The sequence below is a fragment of the Bidens hawaiensis genome, unplaced genomic scaffold (assembly GCF_021521415.1).
Source record: "Bidens hawaiensis isolate Kalapana, Puna unplaced genomic scaffold, B.hawaiensis_p1.1 tig00048687_1, whole genome shotgun sequence".
Classification (NCBI taxonomy): Eukaryota; Viridiplantae; Streptophyta; class Magnoliopsida; order Asterales; family Asteraceae; genus Bidens; species Bidens hawaiensis.
The window spans coordinates 20029-42629 of NW_027498713.1; the positions used below are offsets into that span (position 1 = coordinate 20029).

Below are 22601 nucleotides of genomic sequence, written 5' to 3' on the forward strand. Positions count from 1 at the left end.
GAAACCATCAAATCAAAATAGTCACAAATCTCACGACCGTGATTTCACTGTTTAAAAACATGATATGAATCTCAAGCTATCCAGCCAATCCACTTCAAAAGATCAAACAATAACCAATCAATCCCACAAACACAATACCAAACATTTATATGCCTCAGATAGTCGATCTATCATCAATGTATGATCAGTCGGTAATTCCAACATTCTAAAAATTAATTCCTCATCGGCGCAAAAACACACAAACAAAATTAAAAAAAAATGTAATCGCAAAAAACCGGCTCTGTGAATGAATTGAAAATCAGTTCACAGGTTCCTATAATATGCGAATCGCACAAAAGCTTATTATAGGTTCAATCATAGCATTGTCGGTCAATGCACTTTGGCTACCGTCAACGTGGCATCGAACCAAATTCAAAACATATTACAAAACCTGTTTCAAAATTAAGTTTACAATCTATTTCAGTCACGTTCATTATCTGTTTAAATCTCGTTTACCATTCATCTTCGACAGCGTTTACAATCTGCCTAGATTACGTTAACAACATAAACCTAACTCAAGCATCTAATAAACACTCTTAAAAGACAAATGGCAAACCTAATTCAAACAGATAACAACCATAGCTTTAATAGATGGTATACCAAACTTCAAAACATACCGTAAATCAGGTCTAACTCAAACAGATAACAACCATAGCTCGAATAGATGGTATGCCAACATACCGTAAACCTGGTTTCAAAAACCAGATCGTAAAACTAATTTAAATATCTTTGACACAGAAAATAAAAATAAATAAATGTTTGGATCTTGGATCTAGAAGATGAATTTGAAGTTTTGAGGAAGAGATGAGATGTGTTAGTTGATTGCATATCATATGTTTTATAGAGAAGATGTAAACCCTAATTTATGTACGAGTTGGTGAGAAGTCGGCCCATTAAAAGCCCACTCATGATTCTTATTTCTTAATTTACTTTTTGGGCCTTATAGTTTTGCTTTGGGTTTGAAGTAGAGGTGAAAAAAAAACCTGAATCCGGAAACAAAACCCGGAACCGTTTTTTATACCCAGTGTTTTAAAGAAGATGAAGATGAAGATGATGATGATGATGGAGAAGATGGTGGTGGTGGTGGAGGAGGACGGTGGGTGGTGGTGATGGATGGTGGTGGGTGGTGATCGATGGTAGTGGCGGACGGTGGGTGGGTGGTGGGGGTGGAGGGTAGTGGTGGCGAACGGTGGGTGGTGGTGGTGGATGGTGGCGGTAGTGGTGGTGGTAAAAGGCGAACGGTGGGTGGTGGTGGTGGTAGAGTCTCGTCTCTCAAGACTAGATTTATAAATCTCTTTTTCCTATAATTTGAAAATATGGACGGAAAATGTAGGAAACATAAAAAAACAGTCTCTCAAGACAGTTTTTTGAGAAAAAAGTTTAGTAGAGATTGAACTTTTACTCCAAGATTTCAAAATCATTTGGACTTTCTCTTCATTATTTTCCCAAATCTGGTCTCCTCTTTAACTTTCCTTAGTTATTTGGTGTGCTCCCTCTATATTATTATCTTTTCTCAATTCGTCTGGAGAGTTCAAATTCTAAAAAATTTTGAAGAAAAAAGGGTATTTTAGGCTTTCTTTCTCTAGAAAGAGCTATTTTTGGAATTTTCCATTTAATTAAACTTTTTTTATCTGACCGTTCTGAACCGACATCAAGTGACTCATTCTAACTTGACCTATTTGTTGCCCTGCTAATAAAAAATATTGGGTCCGTCATTAGACGAGTCCATAGAAGTGAGTGGTGGTTACAAGGATAAATTTTGTAATCATAAGAAATATATTACCTCAATATCATCAGCACATTATGTATTATACATGGACGCCTTTGTTTTAGATAAGAAGAAACTCCATATTAAAACGTGTTTAAATGGAAATAATTCCAAACACTACTTGTTTCCTGAAAAGTCATATAAAGAAAGTGAATTTCAAGACTTGTTCTCTTTAAAAAAAATAAAAAGATTATTATTATTATTATATTATTATTATTATTACCTGAATACTCTATAGGTTAATTTGGATTATTATCCAAATCATAATCTCATCAGCCCACATGCATCATAATTATTTGACTTGTCTTTTTATATGCCTAGAGGAAAATCCTTTTTAATTCGGCTTCTAAACTATTCGTTGCAACTTGCAACTGGTCCTTTATTTATACTCTTTAAATAAAATATCATTTTCAATTTCCTGGTTACTTTTTCTTAAACATGATACAAGGTTTATTATTATTTACCTTCTAACAATGTTTAAAGTTGTTAAAATCTGATAATTAGCAATTACTTTTTCTTTTTAATGACACGAGCTAAGCTCTAAACACTCGGGTGGCTCAAGGTTGAGTAAAATAAAGCAAATGATTTAGGCCCACCTTTAAGTCCATTAAAATTTAAAAAGTAACAAATTATAGTTATAATTTTAGTTTTGAGATTATTTAGTAATATCGTTTGCGGTCTTTAACTATACAACATCAAAAACTTTTTTTTTATGACAAGAGTCTCAGCTATATTATGCGTTTTATGTCTCTAAAAATATTGGGTGACTCTAATTCAACAGCATTTACTCTGATTCGTCAGCATTTGTTAATAGATGCAAGGTTTGTCAACTACATGGCAACCTCATACATGCTCTAGCCGTGAAGCTCACCACCCATTTTAAACTTGTGAACGGTTTAATTCGAGATTTATTTGTAAAATCGGAGCTTGGTTCATATTAGACTCCTCTACATACACATATGTAGATCATTTTTCTTATATAACTATTTTTATATACTTGTAATTATAAATACATATACTCATATTTCTGATCTAAAATTTTATTTTAATAATAAAGTACAATACTGCTTAATTATATACTACATTATATATTTATATATCTAGCAATCTAGCATGCTTATTTAAATTGCCAATCATAATCAAGCTCAATGTATAAAGTTTGGATTGAGAGTAGAAACTGGTTTATCAAATAGCTTCAAATTACTTAGAACTTGCTTAGCCTAGACCTATATCATGTTTATAATGAGTCTAACTGAATTACTCGTGATCAACTTGATTTATTTACGCCTTGCCTCGCGGGCTTGGCAATTTGTTAACAATTGGTGCAATATTCATCCCACTTATGTTTTATCGGTTAGATATTTGCTTAAGATTCATAAAAACTAACAAATTTTGGTCATCAGAAGAACAAGGCTTTAAATCGGATCATTCTCACGGCATGTTGGTGCACTAGGAAAAATAGAAACAAAGTTATTTTCTCAACAAGCCAATAAGTCTTTCTAAAACTATAGAAAGCTTAAATTATTTGGGGTTTCTTTGATTCAAATATCACTCGTCTTATAATCGCATTATTGGCTAGCTTGGTGTAAGATTTCGTTGTGATCTTGTTTGTTGTTTAGTTTCTAACGTCTTGCTAGCTTTTTAATGAAAATTGTCGTTCAATAAAAATATTAAGTATTCACCTTTAATTTTGATGATAAACTAACTATTAGTTTATAATGAGTTAATGGACATACCAATTATCAACTTTTAGGTACTAATTAATATAGTCCTATGCTAAATCTACATATAATAAACAATCAAGTACCAACGTGATGGTATTAATTTAATGTAATGTGTGTAGATGCGCATGTAAGTGATCTACAACAAGAGACAAACTATTGTCGGGTCGGACAAGTGGACCATGAGGGAGAATAATAAAGTCTATAACTATATATAACATTGATTATGATATTTGACTTTAGTTACAATGTTTAATGTTTTGTCTCGGTCACTTATGTTTTAATCTTGAAGGTGGTTGTAGGGGTGGAAACGTGTCGAATCGAGCTTGAGTTTGGCTCGTTTAGCTTACACAAAGCTCGAGTTCGAGCTTGGCTCGTGAGTAGATTTTCAAGCTCAAGCTTGGCTTGGGTTGGGTTCGGTTCGGGCTCGGCTTGTTTACTATATAATCAACTATTTTTTATATAATTATAATTATTTTTATATATTTTTTTTCTATTATAACTTTATGTATAAAATAATATATATTATTTTGTTATTTTTATTTATTTTTTCATAACATTATATATATTAATTAATAACTATTAAATACATATTTTAAAAAAACTATATAAATGATAGGCTCGTTTAGGCTTGCGAGCCGGCTCGAACTTGATAAGTGAAGCTTGGGCTTGTTCATTAAACGAGCTTATTTTTAACCTCGGGCTCGAGCTCGGGCTCGATTAAGCTCAGCTCGATCAAGTTTTTAACGAGTCAATCTCGAGTTTTTAAAAAGTATCATGAAAGTTATAAAGTGATAAAAGGATACATGAGTGTTTTATTTATGATAATCAGATGAAAAGGTAAACCAAATTAATATCATATTAAACACAACATAAATTATTTTAGATTGAAAGTCTATCAATAAAAATTTAGCATTTTCAAGTACCTAAACATTTAAAAAAAAAACACACAAAGAATCTATCAACCTAAGATTTCTATATTAAAATCTATACACTTTGTAAGATTGTTCATTATGGAGTACGTCATCGTCACGTAGGAAACGAGGTTTCAAACCCCTTCTTTATAACGTTCCGTTGTGGTTTTAACTTTAAAGCCTCTTTAACGTTCAGTATATACATACAGTAGAAACTTGATAAATTAATACTCGATTATTTAATAAACTCTCTAAGATAATATTTTTTGCCAGTCCCGACTCAGGGATAGGGTGCTAAATTAATAATTCGCTAAAATTATAAGATAATACATTTTTTATAATTTCTTTAGACCCCATATACAATATAAATTAATAATTCCTTATATATAGCATATTACATGAATTATTTATGAAGGTTTTTTGAAAAATGACTCAATTGTCTTTTGTTTTTTGTTGAATCAATTTCCCCTTGAATCTCGTCTCTAATTTTCCTTATCATGGTAAGAACTTCTGGTGTTGTTTTCTCATAGCTCAACAAGAAATTGTTCAATGTGATTGCCGCTTTAATAGCTTCGTTTCGCGAAGGGGGCTCCATTGTATAACTTTCATCATCTTCTTCATCGATATCATCTTTATTAATTCCAATAACGTTTTCAATAATTTCTTCATCAGTCAACAACTGTGCAACTACATTTTCTTCTATGTGAGTCAGAACATTATACTATAAATTAATAAAATATTAATTAATATATAAATTAATAATTATTAATTTATCGATTAATTAATAACTCTTTTAATTAATAAATTTTGGTGGTCCACAGTATATTATTTTATAGAGTTTTTACTGTATATATATACACATGTATATATATGTATGCATGTGTATGTGAGTGAGAGAGAGAGAGATTGAAAAACATGATGGCCCCACCAATATATATATATTAGTGTTGGTCTTCACATTGTCCCCCAACCACAATAACCCCCCCCCCCCCTCCAAGATGCCCCTCTACGGTGTTTGAGCCTTAAAACCTTTCTTGCCGCCTACTTTAAAGCCCATAAGACTCCCCGCTATAAGGCGTCGTGGAGGAGGGAATACCGTCGGGGCGCGGAGGGGTGGGGTGCCTAGGGGACGGCCGGCGCGGTGGAAGGTTGGGTGGTTGGTGATTTTGTTTGAAATATAAACGATCTTAAAGTCAAACTGAAGTAGTTCGTGATTATATTAAGTAGTTCGTGATTTTGTTTGAAGTATATCAACGTGTTTGATTTGTTGTTAGACCATTTGTGATCGATGGTTTTTTTGGGATGTGAATGACAAACGTGGAAGAGATAGTAACAAGATGTTGATCGAGAAAGATCTTGTGATCCATTTATTATTATTTCCTTTTAACTTGTGTTTTTTTAGTAATCGTCAGGGTCGCTTCGTGGATAAGCTAAATAAGACAAAGGTTTTAGGCATCTCGTTTAATAGGGTCTCATTTTAAAATAGAGGTTTGTATTATGGATTTTTGAAAGTCGTTTTTTTTAATTAATAACTCATTGATGGGCAAGTTAAGGAAGAGTGTCACGTACTCATTATCGATGCATATTATATATATTCCATAATTCATTGATACTCTCTGTGGCTATAAACATAAAAAGAGGAAGAAAAAAAAAAGCCTCAACATTTTAGTTAATTTTAGGCCTCCGAACACGTTAAGCCGCCCCTGATCATAGCAGTATCGCACTCCCCAAACTAGAGAGCCCCGTTGTCCCACTATGGTTAGGCTATATTGTTTTAATCGACCCATGCTGGCTTTGAAGTTGGCTTGATTTCCCCCCTGAAAAACAATACTCTATGATGATCCGACTTTTGTATTATAATTAAAACTAGTGATTTCCCCTTGCGTTTCACGGGTAAAATCGGTTGTTAAAATCTAGATGTTGCAGTGTCGAATCAACGCGAATTCAGTCAATAGTAGCTACATTCATTATGGTATTGGAACTAAAACAAAATGGAAACAAAAAATTATAAAAAAAAATTGAGGTAGGTCAATGGGGTGGCGTCGATTGATCCCGCAAAACAGCAGCGAGTCAACACGAATTTAGTCAGTATTAGATACGTTCGTTATGGAACTGGAACTAAAACAAAATTAAAATTGAGGTGAGCCAATGGAGTGACGTCGGTCGCCAATGGGGTGACGTTGAGTCAATGACTCTACAACACTCGTATAACATATTATAATTTTTTTTGTTAACGTATTTAAAACAATTTTATTTGGTCGGTAAACCTGGGCGTTGGTAAAACCCAATTGTTGCAACGGCGAGTCGGCTCGTATTCAGACGTTCTGGCGGTGAGTCGGTAAAACAAAGGCGCTGGTAAAATCCGAGCATTCCAGCGGTGGGTCAACGTTAATTTTGTCGATTTCGTTTACATTTGTGACCGTATCAGAACTAAAAAAAAGTTAGGTAAAACCTGGCGTTGTCGGTACTAAACGTTGTGTGGTGAGTCGGTAAAACCCGAGCATTGTCAGTTCCGGACGTTGTGGCGGTGAGTCGACACAAATTCAGTAAAACAAAAAACAAAACGCTCGTTATGAATCTAGAAAAGAAAAACATTTAACCAATAAAACAAAAAAATATAAAAGTTTTAGAAATTGAATTTACAGTAACAATGCTTTAAATACCTTTTCAAGGAAAAGTATTATCAGCCCATTAGCCAAAACATGTTGATGCCCACCTAGAAGGAAACAATTAAGGAAAAAGATATTCTATGTGTAGCTCCAAAGTATCGAACCAGGGGCAAGGGAAACAACAAACAACCACAATTTTGCCACTAGGCCAGAACCAAGTTTGTGTTTAGGTTGCACAAATATCTAATATATCTGAAAATTAAATCAAGGAGCTTTTCACATTTATGACACCAAAAGTCTCTTTTACTATATATATAGTAAAAATAGAAGTATCATGAAAGTCTGAAAGTAACATAGATAAAGAGACACGTATCTTATGTATGGTAATTAATGAGAAGGTAAACCAAGTTATGTTATTGGTTAATATCATATTAAATTAAACACAAAATAATTTCTTTTAGAAGGAAAAGCCCATTAAAATTTTGGTATTTTCAAGTCCTTAACCATTTTATTTCATGATCTGACAAATCTTTCAAATAGGCTACTGGCTAAATTTATCATATCGGGATACACTCGTTTTTCGATCCGGGAAAACCCTCACCTAAAGCCAACGCTCGTGAACACTCGCCCGAAGGCACGACAGTACGGCGAGATAAAACCTATTCGGTTTAAGGATCCAACTAGTAAAAGCCACATACTCGTCTAGTCTCTTATTATCACTCTAATGCCTCTGAAACTAAATATTAGGGGCAAGAATCAAACCTCTGTCACATGAAACACCAAGTCTGTTCCTTACCACTCCACCACTAACTTATTGACGGCAAGTCCCTAAACATTTAAAAAGCACAAAAAATCTCTCAACCTAATATTTCTATATTACAATCTATACACTTAAAATAATGATATGCTATCTTTTAAACTTTCACATTAGGTTGAGAGATCTTTTGTGTTCATTTGACATGTCTAGATGCTTTACTATACTATAAAATCATAATATTATTAATCAATTATGAAAAGGAGAAAATAGTTGGTTTTCTATTTTTTTAATCAACCGACATCTGAATTGACATATTTGTCGTTTGGGACCTTGGGTGGATAGAGAAATCATAAATTTACTATTTCAGGATAAATTGGTAATCTAATCTAACTATATATTAAAGCAACATGATTTTTTCACATGGCATTATTTTAGGGCTTTCAAACACAATATTGAGCATATTCTTGTCAAATACAACCATCTTCATATGAAAATAATATTTTGTAAATTTTTAAAAAATAAATTATTGTGTGATACAAGTCTCAAACCTAAGACATCATGTTTCAAACCAAAGATGCTTGCCAACTCCACTTAAGTAGTTATTGTGTTAAATTTGTTGACTTCTAAATGATATATTGTTAATTCACTTATAATTAATGTATTATATATAACAATTTTTTTTATTATATTTTTCACCCATATGAAACACGGGCTCTAACCTAGTTAGCATAATAAGAATTAGTGCATAACCATGGTTTAGTGGGTTATCATTAGCCACTTCACCTATAAGACAAGTGCTACACAGAAAGTGATAAAGATAATTCGTGTCATAATTGCACCTAAGTCCTTTGTATCTTGAACTATTTGCTTCTTGACCCTCATAATATAGAAACTTAGCACACAGCCCCTTTACATTCAATGCGTCAATACAATACTGCTCAATTGTTACCACTGCAAATTAGGGTTGTTCGCGAGCCGAGCCGAGCCGAGCGAAGGCTTGCTCGTTGCTTGGCTCGTTTACAACCAAACCGAACTGAATAGCTAAAATTCGAACCAAGCGAAAACGGAACCGAGCATTTTTCGATTGAACATCAAGCGATTTCGAGCATTTTTTTTTCACTTTAAAATTTTCAATAAGTAACAAGTTTAAATGTTGTAAATAATATATTTTGTAAACAAATTAGTAGTTTTTAAACAAATGTATAATTTGTTGTAAAGTTTTAAGTGTGATATAACGAACATGTAAACAAACTTTTAGTATTCTGGAAACTTGAATCGAACTAATAAAATTATAAAATTGACGGAATAGGAAAAATTTAAAAGGGTATAAAAAATTGTATACTTATATTTTATGTGTGTTGTCTATATATTTATATATTTGTTCATATATAATTATATATAAAATAAATTAAAAATATTCGATTCGAACCATATCGAGCATAATTTTGCTCGTTGCTTGGCTCGTTTACAAACCAAACCGAGCAGAGCGGCTCGTTTACAATCGAGCGAAAAAACGAGCAAGAATTTTCCGAACAATTTCCAAGCGAGTTCGAGCGTCGAGCGGGTTGGACGACCTTACTACAAATGAAGCCAGACCATACATGGCCTCCAACTATATCTTCCAAATCATCTACGACTGACGGGGCTTGAACCCGCAACGTTCGTTTTGACAGGGCAAAGCTAATCATAATTCATAACAGTCTTAATATATAAGAAAAAAATCTCCACATGACAACTATCTTCATACCAAATCAATGTTTAGCAAGTGAACCAATTGTATCAAAAATGTCATAATTTATACGTATCATAAGACACAAAAGCGATTGATGCAACCTTACAATCATATAATGCAGTTGGATGGGTGAGTCGCTTGAAATCTTGAATAACACACAAAAGCAAGAATCATACTAGAAGGCGGTTAAGCAATTTTCTATCTACATGTTGGTTTATATAGCGAGAGCCCAAAATGGCAACATGTTTAACAACATATCACCATCGGTACACAAAGTGATATGGGAGATCAAGTATTATTCGTTTTAGGATGAAGAATATGGTTAAACTACCCAAACTAGATTGGTCATCATGGTGCAAATTCTATTTCGTTAATGTGTTCAGTAATAGATTTGGAGTTTATAGCATCCCTATTAATAATATCTCACTATGCCAACCCTTTTTTATAAATCATAAAAGAAAGTCATGAACAAATTGCATTACATATATGTAACATATAATGGTTACTATTTTTTTTTCTTTTTTTTAATGGTCTCAAAATGACTATTTAATAATTAAAAAAACTCAAATATATAGTTCATTAATACACTTTTAAAGATTGTACCAAAAAAATATCAAACATATTCCAATCATACATACAGTATTAAAGTCCCTAAATATTATTAAAACTAGCTTTTGAACTCGTGTATTACACGAGATTTGTCAAACGATAAAAATAAGAAAGGTCCGTTATTTCAATTGTGATTTTCAAAATACTTATGAATTAATTTAATGTAAACTTAACGGAAAAACAAATGAGTTAACGAAAATTACTAAAATAGCATGATTTTGGAAATGTCGGTTGTGGATTTGCAAGAAATTTAAAAAATGTGCTAAAATTGTGTAGTTGGTCAAAATTCAGGTATGAAAATGACACTATGTTATAAAATCCACACTATATTATAACCCGCTTGACAAAATGATTTTGACCCATGACCCATAGATAGTTAGAATGAATGAGATGAGAGATTAGAAATTATGAGATATGTAGGCTTGATACTTAAGCCTCAACATTTTTTTTTATTAGTATTGTAAGATAAGATAAGATAAAAGATAAGATAAAATCTGCATTTATGTGAAATTAATGATAAACGTCACTTATCAGCACAATTAAAATCTGCATTTATGTATGGATGCATGCTTTCTATGATTTTTTTAATTTTTTTGTTATAGGGGCGTGATGTAGACGAAATTGCAAATTAAGATTACTACCTTATCAATTGTTTACCACTTGAAATATAAATTTTTAGTACATAATATAAACAAAACTTCTACAAAGACCGGTGTTTTGTACATTCAGAATATCAATTCATCAAATTCTAGTTAAAATTGATTTCATCGTAAAGGTTGAAGAATTAAATGAATTAATAATTAATTTATTACATATGCGAGTATCAGTGATTTTATAGTTTATGAATATTTAAGAGTAAAAATGAGATGGCAGTATGATTGGCCGGATACATGAGTAATATCTATAAGTGTTCCTTCCCCTCTAAGAATAACAAGTCCTTAAAATTAAACATAATTATTTAAAGATACTTACTGTACAAATACGAGCACTTTTTTAACAGCAATTTTTTCCACCATAAAATCCTCAAATCATACACATGTAAGGATTTAAACATACCACCTTACTTTTATAAGAAAGACACCATACATCTAAACCAATAAATCATTTATTAATTCTTAATGTGCCAACTCCTAAATATATGCAGGGCCGGCTTCGAAAAAACAAAAAAACTTTTGGGCCGAATGCAAAAATTTTTTTGAGCCTTAAGTAAAAGAAATATTTTGTTGGGTTTACACAGTCTAATTTTTATATGGGCTTACTTGGTTCTAATTCGGGTTGTGTAAAAAAATTTTATATAAAAAAAAGATTAAACATGTCTTAAGTGAGGGTAGAACCAACAACCTCTTTATTGTGAGTAATACCCATTTGCCACCAGACCAAACAGTTGGTTATATAATTGTGTTTAAACATTAAATATACATATTGTTTTTAATACAAATACATATATTTTTTTTTCAAAAAAAAAAATTTCGGGCCTAACGGGGCATCGGGCCTATGGCCGTCGACCACCCGGCCATACCCATGGGCCGGCCCTGAAGATATGATATAACAAGTTAATTAGCATATTAAAATTATAAAAATAAATTTATACGTAGCATCCACCTCTTTTTACATTTTAAATATATATAAACAAAACATTTAAAAATTTTCTGGTTACTTCTTATATTCTTTCAAACCACCAGATTGCTTTATTTGTAAATAGAGGCTTCTCATGCATTGACCCAAATTCACAGGTATGGATCTCACCAAACCCGAATAGCTCTTAAACGAGTTATAACATCTTATTAAATTAAAAATTAATCTCACCAAATATTTGATATGAAAATCCTATAAAAAAGGGATATGCTAAAAAATAATATCTGGTTTAAAAAAAAGATATTATATATAATTAACAAATAATTTATAGTAAAAAAATAAGCGGGTTATGTGTCTCACCAAACTCAGATAACTTTTAAATTGGTTTATAAAATATCATTTATATACAAAACCTTTTAATCATTAAATCTTAATTATATTATTAAGTTATTTACAATAAATAAAATTAAATCTAAAAAAATATATAAATATAAAAAATGAATACTATAAAAGAACCCCGACAAAAGCTAGTGTGTATAACATAAAAACGAAATTTTTGCAAAACACAGCCAAAGTGTTTTAGCAACTTATCTTAAATAAGGGGTTTTGTTGACAACTACCCTATAAGTACAAGGGGTATCATAACTATATCTTTATTCTTACCATAGGCTTTAGTATAGTATGCCCCACTCTCTAACATTTACTTCATTACCGCCGTCAGTCGGCGACGGCAACGGCCCAAGAATATTCGCACAAAAATTACTAATTTACCCCTCATATTCCTCTTTTTAATTTGCAAACCCATCAAATCTCACATCTATCTAGGTAATTTATAAAAACATAGCAACTCAAATTAGATATTAATTCACAAAATTATTTAGATTTAAATCTAATATATCTATCTAATTTTTCATATTAAAACCCAAAATTTAAGCTTAAATGATAAAACCAAAATACGAAGAAACCAAAACGAAACCGAACAATTTCAAAAATCCATAAACCAAAGTTTTAAAAGAGTAGCGGTGCAGCTTACTGTCCGCTTGCTTTCTGTTTCGATGTAATCACTACATTGCATTAAATTAATTGCTTTTTAATGATGGAAACTAATGATGCACTTGCCAAAAAAAAATAAAAATAAAAAAATAAAACCAAATCGAACCTTGAATACTCAACGTTTAATCAATGCGAGGTATCTATTTATCCCACTTTCCTTTAACTAGGGGTAAACCACAACCATATCTAACCATAGTCTCTACTTACACCATAACATGCCTCGTGTGAGGCATAATGGAAGGAGGCTTGGATTTTCCGGTATAGGTCTGAGTTTGATCTCCACTTATGCCACTTTTGATAGATTATGGCAATGAAGGATGTAAGCTAGACCATGTGCAAGTTTTTTAGTTCGAATCCCGAGCCTACATAGGTTTTCGTCCCACTGTGTGTTACGCCGGAGAGTTCTTTAATTGTAACAACACAATAACTGTCCATTAGCAGCCGATGTTATGGTTTCCCGGGGAAATGCCCAAAACAAACTTTGAAACCAGTGTGGGTCCGGTTAAAATATAATATGACCAGAGTGAGGTAACGAGCCCTCTAAATTTGACGGGTGTCGGTCAGCGACCTCGACGCCAGAATATTCACACCAACATAACCAATTTACCCCTCCTTCACACTCCCATTACGTATCATTGACGCCATCAATCCATCAAATATGAATAATAATAATAATAATAATAATAATAATAATAATAATAATAATAAACCTTCAACTCTTAAAGTTACTATCAGTATTAAGCGTCTTCAGGTTTGAATTTGTTCAATTATTGTTGTTGATTTTGGTAATTGTGTCTATGTACAGTTACATGATTGACAGAAGTGTCTTCAGGTGTGATTTCATTCGATTTTGTTGCTCGTGGATCGAATTTAAGTGTTATTGTGTTTACGTAAGGGTTAGAGTTAGGGTTACAGTTACTAGATTACTTTTGGATGCTTTGATTACAGTTACATGATTGATATAAGTGTCTTCAGGTTTTAATTTACTCAATATCTCACAATTTTGTGGCAATTTTGTTGCGCGTGGATCGAATTTTAGCGTTGTTGTTGTTGATTTTGGTAATTGTGTTTATGTACAGTTACGTGATCGATATAAGGATCTTCAGGTTCGAATTCACTCGATTTTGCTGCAATTTTGTGCTAATTTTGTTTTTTGTGGATCGAATTTGTGCGTTATTGTTGTTTTTTTCAGTAATTTGTGTTTATGTAGCACTCAATTACTTTTGGATGCTTTGATTACAGTTACATGATTTATCTAACTATCTTCAGGTTTGAATTCATTCGATTTTGATGAAATTTTGTGATAATTTTGTTGCTCGTCGATCGAATAATAGCGTTATTGTTGTTGATTTCGGTAATTGTGTTTACGTGTAGAGCTAGGGTTACAGGTGAAGTGATTGAGTTCAGTAGTTCCTCATATAAAATTATTGAGACTAGAAAAATAGTAATTATATGGAGAAGACATTGCTTTTGGATGCTTTAGTTACTGTTACTCGATTACTGTCAGTTTGATGCTTGTGGATCGAACTAGAGCGTTATTGTTGTTGATTTTTTGGTAAATGTGTTTACGCAGGGGTTAGAGCTAGGGTTTGAATTCACAGTTTCATTATCAATCGCACTCGATTACTTTTGTATGCTTTAATTACCGTTATATGATCGGTCTCTGTGTTATGAAGTTTTGCACCAGTTCATTGCAACAGTATCTGTATCAAGTATCTTCAGGTTTGAATTCACTTGATTACTCACAGTTTTGTGACAATTTTGTTGCTCTGTGCATCGGATTTGGGCGTTATTTTGTTGTTAATTTCGGTAATTTTGTTTACGCAGGTGTTAGAGCTAGGGCTACATGATGAGATGCGATGATTCTCGATACTTCTATCCTCTAACCAGCTTCCAGATAGGGTTTGTACCTTTTGATTGATCAGATTTGAATTTTAAATTGCGTTAGAAAGTGAAATTAAAGTATTAGAGATCAGCTTTAAGACTCTGATTGTCTGATTTGTCTCTGTTGAGCACAAATTAGGTCTGATTTGTACATAATTGTTAACTGTTATGAATCTTCATATGTTCAAATTAGGGATGGGCATATTTTTAAGGAATACCGATGCCATACCAATACCGACTGAACACAATCGGTACCGGTATCGACCGGTACTGAACCGAAGAAATCGTACAGCATTCGGTATATGGTTTTACTCGTTTTCGGTGTCGGTATTTTTCGGTATAGTATCAGCTCTCTACTGTTGTGCACTTGAATTATTGTCGTCTACTAATTAAGATATGATTTCCACATATTTTCAGGGATTTGCAGTCTTATCTCTCGGAACTTACCTTGTACTTAGCCCCTGATAGCAAGGCGTTCTACGTATTAGTTGATAATCGGCCATGGTTGGAAGATCTGCCGTCTCGGCCTGCACAACACCTATGGCAGTTAATGGTTACCAAGGTCTGTTAGAAATCTGAATCACGTTAACAATCATCTCATTTATGATTTTAGTTGCAATTGTGTTTGTAATTCATCTTTTTTGATTTTTGTTATTGATTATGTGTTCAGTCAAGGATGTCGCCTTTTGCAAACACAAGAGGGCGAAAGGGGAAGAAAGATACAAGAGTGTTTATTGAGTGGGAAGTTGAATCTGAATCTTTAAAGCACACACAAAACTTGAAAAAATGGTTCTCAGTGGTTAATGCTGCAACATTATCAAGAAAGAGAGCTTTGCTACCTGTTAAAAAACTCAAGAGTTCATTGCTTGCTAATAGCAAATTGCATAGAACTTTGTTTGGGTTTATCGTGTTTCAAGTGACGTGGGATGATGTTCGCGGTATCAATTACTTAAACGAGCTTCAGGTGTGGTAAATCTTGCATTCATAAATGATTACTTGCTTTACTTTGTAATGGCTTAATATTGATATCTTTTTTGGTTGTTTAATGAACAGACTGATACATCTCTTGCTATAGAAGCTAAATACATGAAAAGATGGGAATTTGATAGCATAAAGCAAGCAGCTAAGTGCATACGTGCATGGTTCCCAGGGACGCCACTTGAAAGAGATCTATTAGGAGAGCATCTTGACTCCATGCTAGGTATGCACATAGAACTGCCTATTTAAACTGCTTATTGTGTTTAGAAACCTTAGTCGTTTTCAGGGTGTTTGGGTTCATACTTATCTGTTTGCTTGTGAGTGGATTAAGGCAAGCTGTCTTATACAAATAGTTTGAATTTTGAAGCAGTATAATTAGCTGATATACAATTTTAATAAGCAGTGGATTCTGCATAGTTAAATTGGTAAATTGCATTAGTCAGAAAGCTTCGTGCATGCAAGTGGGATAAATGCGAGGTCTGACGTATGACCTTTTATGGTGTCTTGGAACTTTTTCTAATCCTTTTGTTTATCGAATCGATATGTTGTATTCTACTGATATGAGAGAACCGCGGTTTTCGTTCTTGTGGTTTAACCAAATTTGCCGTTTTCGTCCAATAGTTTTGTTTTCACTTGCAAGTAAATAACCCCGTTAATTGTCGTTAAACTCATCAGAGTGCCCCTCACGTGAGAGGCAATTTTGTTCTTTTTCTCCCACGACGAAGATGAAAATGGGATTTGGGAATTAGGGTTGGGGTTTATTTTGGAGAAAAAGGACAAAATCGCCCCTCACAACTAGAGTTAACGGGGTTAGTGGGGTCGGGTTTAATTGCAAGTGAAAACAAAACTATTGGACGAAAACCGCAAATTTGAAACTATTGGGCTAAAACCGCAGATTTGGTCAAACCGTAGTTCTCTATACTGATATTTTGGTTAATTTATATAATTTGTTAGATATATATATATAGCATAAAAGGGCAGAGTATTTTTGTACATATTTCATCGTAATTTTCTTGTTGACAGCTTTAAATTGCCTTTATAAGACTATAAGTTGTTACTTTTTGTTGATCAGTTAAATACAATAAGATTTACGTAACCATAAAAGGAGGGAAAATCACCCATTGACCATTTTAACCAACCTAATATATATAGCGTTTTGACACAACCGTTTCGTCCATAACCTCTTGATTTTATGTAATTTTGACAAAGAAACAAATAATTAATTAGCACATGCATGCTTCTTATGTGATTTTGGGGAATTATGCGAGTTTACTGTTTTAACAACCAAAGTTCTCGATTTCGCCTTTAGGCACCCCAATTTTTGCAATTTTTCAACCTAATTTCTCTGGTTGAATGGCTATGATTAAATCCTACCAAACGCATTAAAAGTGCCAAACGTGTGACTCATACACACAAATTCGTAATGTCTCACTTGTTATTTTATCGGGTGTAATCGCATAAGTCTCTAAAGTAGCGTAGAACTTGTACACATTCTAACTTGTTATTTATTTTTTTGTCAAGTTTTGTGAAGTCAAGTGGTCATTGATGAAACTTTTGGGTCAAAAGGTTTTTCGGATATACTAGCTTCATTTGTATCATTTTGTAATTGATTAGACTTGATTTGTTTATGATCTTTCTACTTTTTGACCAATAAGCTTTGGTCTCTCCGTGTGAATCTTTTTTATTTTATTCATCTGCAATTATTCTATGTGATCTTTCTACTTGTTGAGTTCTTGACCTATAAGCTTTGATCTTTCTGTGTTTTTCTTTTTTTTTATTTTATATGCAATTATTATCTGTATATATTAAGGTGCAGTTTCTTTGATCTATGCTTCTAATAGTTCAAAGTTTCATATTTTTCTCTTTCAAATTTCATAATACCACATCTACCCTTTCAAAACACTATAAAACAATATTTGCCCATTCTATTGTTTATAAAAAAAATATCAGTTATGACAATCTGTTTCACCTGCAATAACAATATAACCTCAGGCGTTGATATTTGATATTACTTTGAAATTTGGAATGAGTTAATATGATATTTATAGTGTTCGAAAAGGGTAAATTTGAAATTATTCTGAACTTTTAAACGAGCATATATACGAAATCAATCCTTAACATGTTACATTTAAAACATTTCAGGAGACGAATTCCATGACGCTTCCAGTGAATTTCCAGACATCCACAGCACAAGTGGGCCCGAGCCTGATGGATCTCCATGTACTCCTCGCTGCAATCTTGGTGAACAAACAGAAACTTCAATAAACCAAACAAGTATACTAAACACACCCCCTCCCAATGGACCCTACAAAAGACGAAAACTAATGTCTCCTACGTCGGTTGATATTAATTCCAGTTTTTATACCGAAATAACTCATAATGAACCCGTTTTCACACCAACAACCTTGTCTTACACAAACGATTTTGAAGAACCAACCGAACCTATGGAATACAAGGACGCTCTACTTTTGTTTCGGTTCAACGATCACGACCTCCCGTTTGAACTACAAAAAATAATAATATCCGATTTACGGTTACTAACTTTACTAGAAGCTGGTCTTCCATCTTGGGTAATTTTCTGTCAGTCTTACCCTGTTTTTTGTCACATTTACCGCCCGTGGATGTGCCCGTTAGCTCGGTTACTATACGTAGTAATTTCCATCGTCACGGTCGTTATCGGTTTCTACGATCTGTACAAAAACGTCCCCGTGCTTAAAGCCACCGCCTCCCGTTTATGTGGGCCCCTTTTCGATTGGATTGAAACATGGGAAATGGTGTCGAGAATCAAGTACTTAGGTACCATGTTGTTTCTGCATAATTCTGAGAAGGCGGTTATGTGGTTCTTGATGATGACACGTACCGTTAGGTCGTTTATTTCGGTTATTACACAGCCGTTAGGGGACCCGTTTTTTGAGTTAATCGAGGTTGTTCTTCCCGTTTGGAATTTGTTGATTCAAACGAGCCAATATTTATGCTCGTTTGTTTGGGTTTTGGTTGAAAGTTCTTGGGATGTATTGGAGAATCTAACTGAGGTCGTACTGATTCCCGTGTGGTTCATCTCTTCGGTTATTTGGACTATACGTAAGTTAACCGACAAATCATCTCAATTTTAGCATTCAACTTGTATATAATTATATATTACTTTTATGCTTATTATAATTTTGTTTTTAAAATTTTTGCAGTGATGACTGTAATGTACCCGATATTTTGGTGCGTATGGGGAATACTTTATGCTCCAGTTAGTCTCATTCTCGGTCTATCCAATTTTGTGGGGTTTGTGTATAACCAAATATACGATTTAGCTCGAGATATATGGTTGATCGCTAGTGGGATCTTAAAGTTAGCCTCAAATGCTGAGTCAGCAGTCAACACGTATGAGGTTTCCATTTGGCGGTCTCTCTGGAACGACCTCTTTTCCCACGTATTTTGAAACCTTAAAACTCTTTCTTTAAGCGATTAGGCGTTGAATAGTCATATGTGATTTATGTCATTATGTGCTTACAAATCCTCATTTTTACATTAATAGGTTTTTCGTGCCATTCGGAGTATTTTAAACGGGCTTGTTGCGTTTTTTGCCGCTTGCAATAGACATCGATTAAGGTCAGACCAGATATTTTAGCTTGTGCGATAGATATTTTATAATTAATTTAATACTCGGAAATCACTGTAAACTAAATATTATTGATATTATTAAATGCGCAGCATATATAATCATTCACAGGAGTTTATTAGAACAATCTATCATCCAGCCCACGGGCCGACGCCCTCGAATTCTAGCCATAGATCACCAGGATCTAGAAATCAAACGCGGGTAAGTTGCTAAAATTCTGTAACATTTCGTGTTATTTTATGTAATCAATTGTTTTTATTTATTAACATAACAATTTTGTTTCACCATTATTTGATGAAATTAACATTAAAAGTGGCGGAAGGTTAATCATGCATCATGTGGTGGCGTTGATAGCCGAAAGACAAGGGTACATGCATCAATCGGCCGGCGTCCCGATGGTTTGAGTGCTATGTGCCTTATGTCCAAGGCCTGATGCAAAACTACTATCGAGCCGGGGGTCTCACCAGAAGCAGCCTCTCTATTCCTACATGGTAGAGTTAAGGCTGTCTACATCTTACCCTCCTTAGACCCTACCTATTTTGCTATTGGTGGGATTTACTGAGCATGATGATGATGCTATTTGATGAAATTGACCCGATATAATAGGGAGAAACTGTTGTGGGTCACTTTTCCATGGCTATAGCGGGTCGAATGCATTGAACAATATACAATGATGAAGACGTGACGGGTTATTAATGAATTTTGACTTTTTTAAATGTTTTACAGGGAGAGACTGGGGAAAGAAAGGCGGCGCGAAGGAGAAACTTAAAACAAAGTTAAAAATCGAGTAATTAGTAACTAACTAGCCCATAGTTGTATAGAACAGCTATTTATATTATGTTAATAGTCATAGGTAGATGTTTGTACAGGTGTGTTTTTTCTTAAAACCGCTAAAACCTAATGACCAACTTATTCATCCAAAGCAAGGCGACCGAGATAGCCATTTTGAGATTGATGTAGCCATTTTATGATTTGTATGGTTCTCACGGATTGGTATTGGTGGTTTGGAACTTGGAGCTGATCGTGCAAAACTTAAGCCGGCTATTGAGCATTTGAGCCTTTATTAGTATACGAGTGTTTTACAACGCGCCGGGACAGGTTGGTAAAACCCGGATGGTGGTAAAACCAAGTGTTGCCGGTCCCAGGTATCGAGGCGGTAAACTCGACACGATTTCAGTCAGTTTTGGTTACTTTCGTTATGGTACTGGAGCTAAAAAAGGGGGAAATCTAAAAACTTGAGGTGAACTAATGAGGTGGTGTCGGTTAGTAAACTCGGCGTTGGTAAATGTCAACGTTGTCGGTCCCGAGCGTTGAGGTTGTGACACTATACGCGAATTCGATCGGTTTCTGTTATGTTCGTTACGTTACCATAACTAAAAAAACAAAACAAAATGTCAATGATCAATGAGGTGACGCCAAGTAGCCTAATCGGGACTTAGCGGCACCAAACTTGATAATTGTTATATATAATAATTAGGTTGTCTCTTGGGTTGGTGGTTTACTGACAGAGACAAAGTCTCTTAAACATCTAAAGGTTTTGGTTAAGTACTAAAAAGTAAATTTTGCGTTAACACTGTATCCAACCATCTTTCATTCAAAATTATATTGATGCAAACTAAAGAGTTGAAAAACAAAGTTTTGAGTTAAAATCATAGCCAATCTTCTTGTCACAACCACCCAATTCAGATGGTGGTGGTTTGGTTGTCATTTATTTAACGGGGCTTGGTTGTGTATTATTAAATTTTAAAATTTTCTGTATAGTTTTATTTGGCTTAAATTACAAAAATAAAAGAAAAACTTATATTCTCCCTCCAAATTCAATGCATATGTCAATAGCTCTATCATTTTAAACGCTTATAACATTTTCATACGATATTTAAAAAAATTATAATTCATTATGATAACAAGCGTATTTTTATCTATAATATAAGTATAACTAAGTTATAGAAAAATTAAAACAAAAATTCCGTCATTACGTCTTTTTGATCGTCAGCTTGTTTTTTTTTTCATTATGTTTTTCTACTTATCGTTGTCTTTATTAATTGTTATTATGGTTTTTTTTTTCATAATGAAAATTATAATCGTAAAACAATACCGTTGTGTAATTCCAATATGTAAATATAATGATAAAATAACAACAAATTTATCTAATAAATAAAACATATTGATGAATACATATTACACAATACCTTAAACGCAAAACACAATGGTGAATAAATATTACATAATAACCTGAAACGTAAAACACAATCGTAAATACATATTACACTTCAACACAGGTTTTTGACATTGCGTGCTTGCTTTTAAAATTGTTGAAGGAGGGATCATCATTGATATCAATTGAAGTATATGCTCTATTAACACCTCTTGCCAAATATTGAAAATTGAGGTGTTGTCAACATTGACTCCTTTAATTCATGTAATGAACTCAAACCATAGATGTTGATATTAATAAGTAAACATTAATACAAATTTATAGAAAAACTACATAAACACATTAAAATAAAAAAGATTGAAGTACCGGTTATGTTTTCTTATTATAAATTAGTATAATTGATAACTTTGGTGTCATAAAGTTTTTTGTAATGCTATGACTTTGACTATTTATATAATTACTTTTATGATTTATTCTAATTATTGAGTTGGTTTGATGACTAATGGAATGTTTCTTAATTCTTGATATGATATACAAATTGGTTCAAGTTCTAGACCCCATTGAAGCACTTTTTTTTCATTTTTTTTTTTGAATATGAACATGAAGATAGAACTGTCTGTTTATATATAAAGCAGTTATTAGTGGGATTACAGTAATTGACCCTCACCCGAATTTCTTTGATGAATATTAGCATTACATTTATATGGATCGGATTGCAATTGGCGTAATGCTAAAAGGTATACTTTACATATCCTAAAGACAACATATGCAGTTGGATAATACAGATAAGAGGCAATTTCATAGAATAATAACCAACTTTAAAATGTGTTCCAATTAGGTCACTCAACTTTCATATTTAATTAAATTAAATGTTTTAACATGTTTTTTTAGTCTTTTTTTTTTGTTTCACATAGGAAATCTTTTTATTTTTTTTTTGAAATTTGGCGCCGGGTGGCGACGTGAATTTTATTTTTTATTTTTAAATTTTAATATAATTAACGTTTTTTAATTTTTTTTTAAATTTAATTACATATATTGCAAATTTCGACCCCTACATCTTATCCTTCATTTCTTTCTTGACGCACAAAAAAATCGATGAGACTTGATTTGAAAATTTAGTGACCTGATTTGGAGAAAACATGCATCAGTGACCTAATTATAACACTTTTAAAAGTTGGTTACTATTCTATGAGATTT

At 33.1% G+C, this 22601-nt stretch overlaps 1 protein-coding gene and 1 non-coding gene across 2 annotated transcripts; one reads left to right on the top strand and one right to left on the bottom strand.

Annotated features, from left to right (window-relative positions):
- Positions 1-256: 256 nt before the first annotated feature.
- LOC143597626 (small nucleolar RNA snoR2/U65) lies at positions 257-407 on the bottom strand. The gene has a single exon (XR_013146959.1). It is a non-coding gene; the product is annotated as a small nucleolar RNA snoR2/U65 (small nucleolar RNA).
- A 14120-nt stretch (positions 408-14527) lies between these two features.
- On the top strand, positions 14528-20081 carry LOC143597624 (uncharacterized). The gene is made up of 9 exons (XM_077076071.1): positions 14528-14679; positions 15079-15223; positions 15332-15625; positions 15715-15862; positions 17782-18720; positions 18822-19060; positions 19166-19239; positions 19342-19450; positions 19976-20081. Exons 1-9 carry the CDS (start codon positions 14624-14626, stop codon positions 20027-20029), a joined length of 2058 nt encoding a protein of 685 aa, XP_076932186.1. The 5' UTR covers positions 14528-14623; the 3' UTR covers positions 20030-20081.
- Positions 20082-22601: the final 2520 nt, after the last annotated feature.

Bases quoted from the DNA above. Each gene is read 5' to 3' on its own strand.
- LOC143597624 (XM_077076071.1), top strand. From the start codon at position 14,624: ATGATGAGATGCGATGATTCTCGATACTTCTATCCTCTAACCAGCTTC. The intron at 15,224-15,331 runs GTCTGTTAGAAA...TTATGTGTTCAG, and splicing joins GGCAGTTAATGGTTACCAAG to TCAAGGATGTCGCCTTTTGC. The intron at 19,240-19,341 runs GTCAGACCAGAT...TTAAATGCGCAG, and splicing joins TGCAATAGACATCGATTAAG to CATATATAATCATTCACAGG.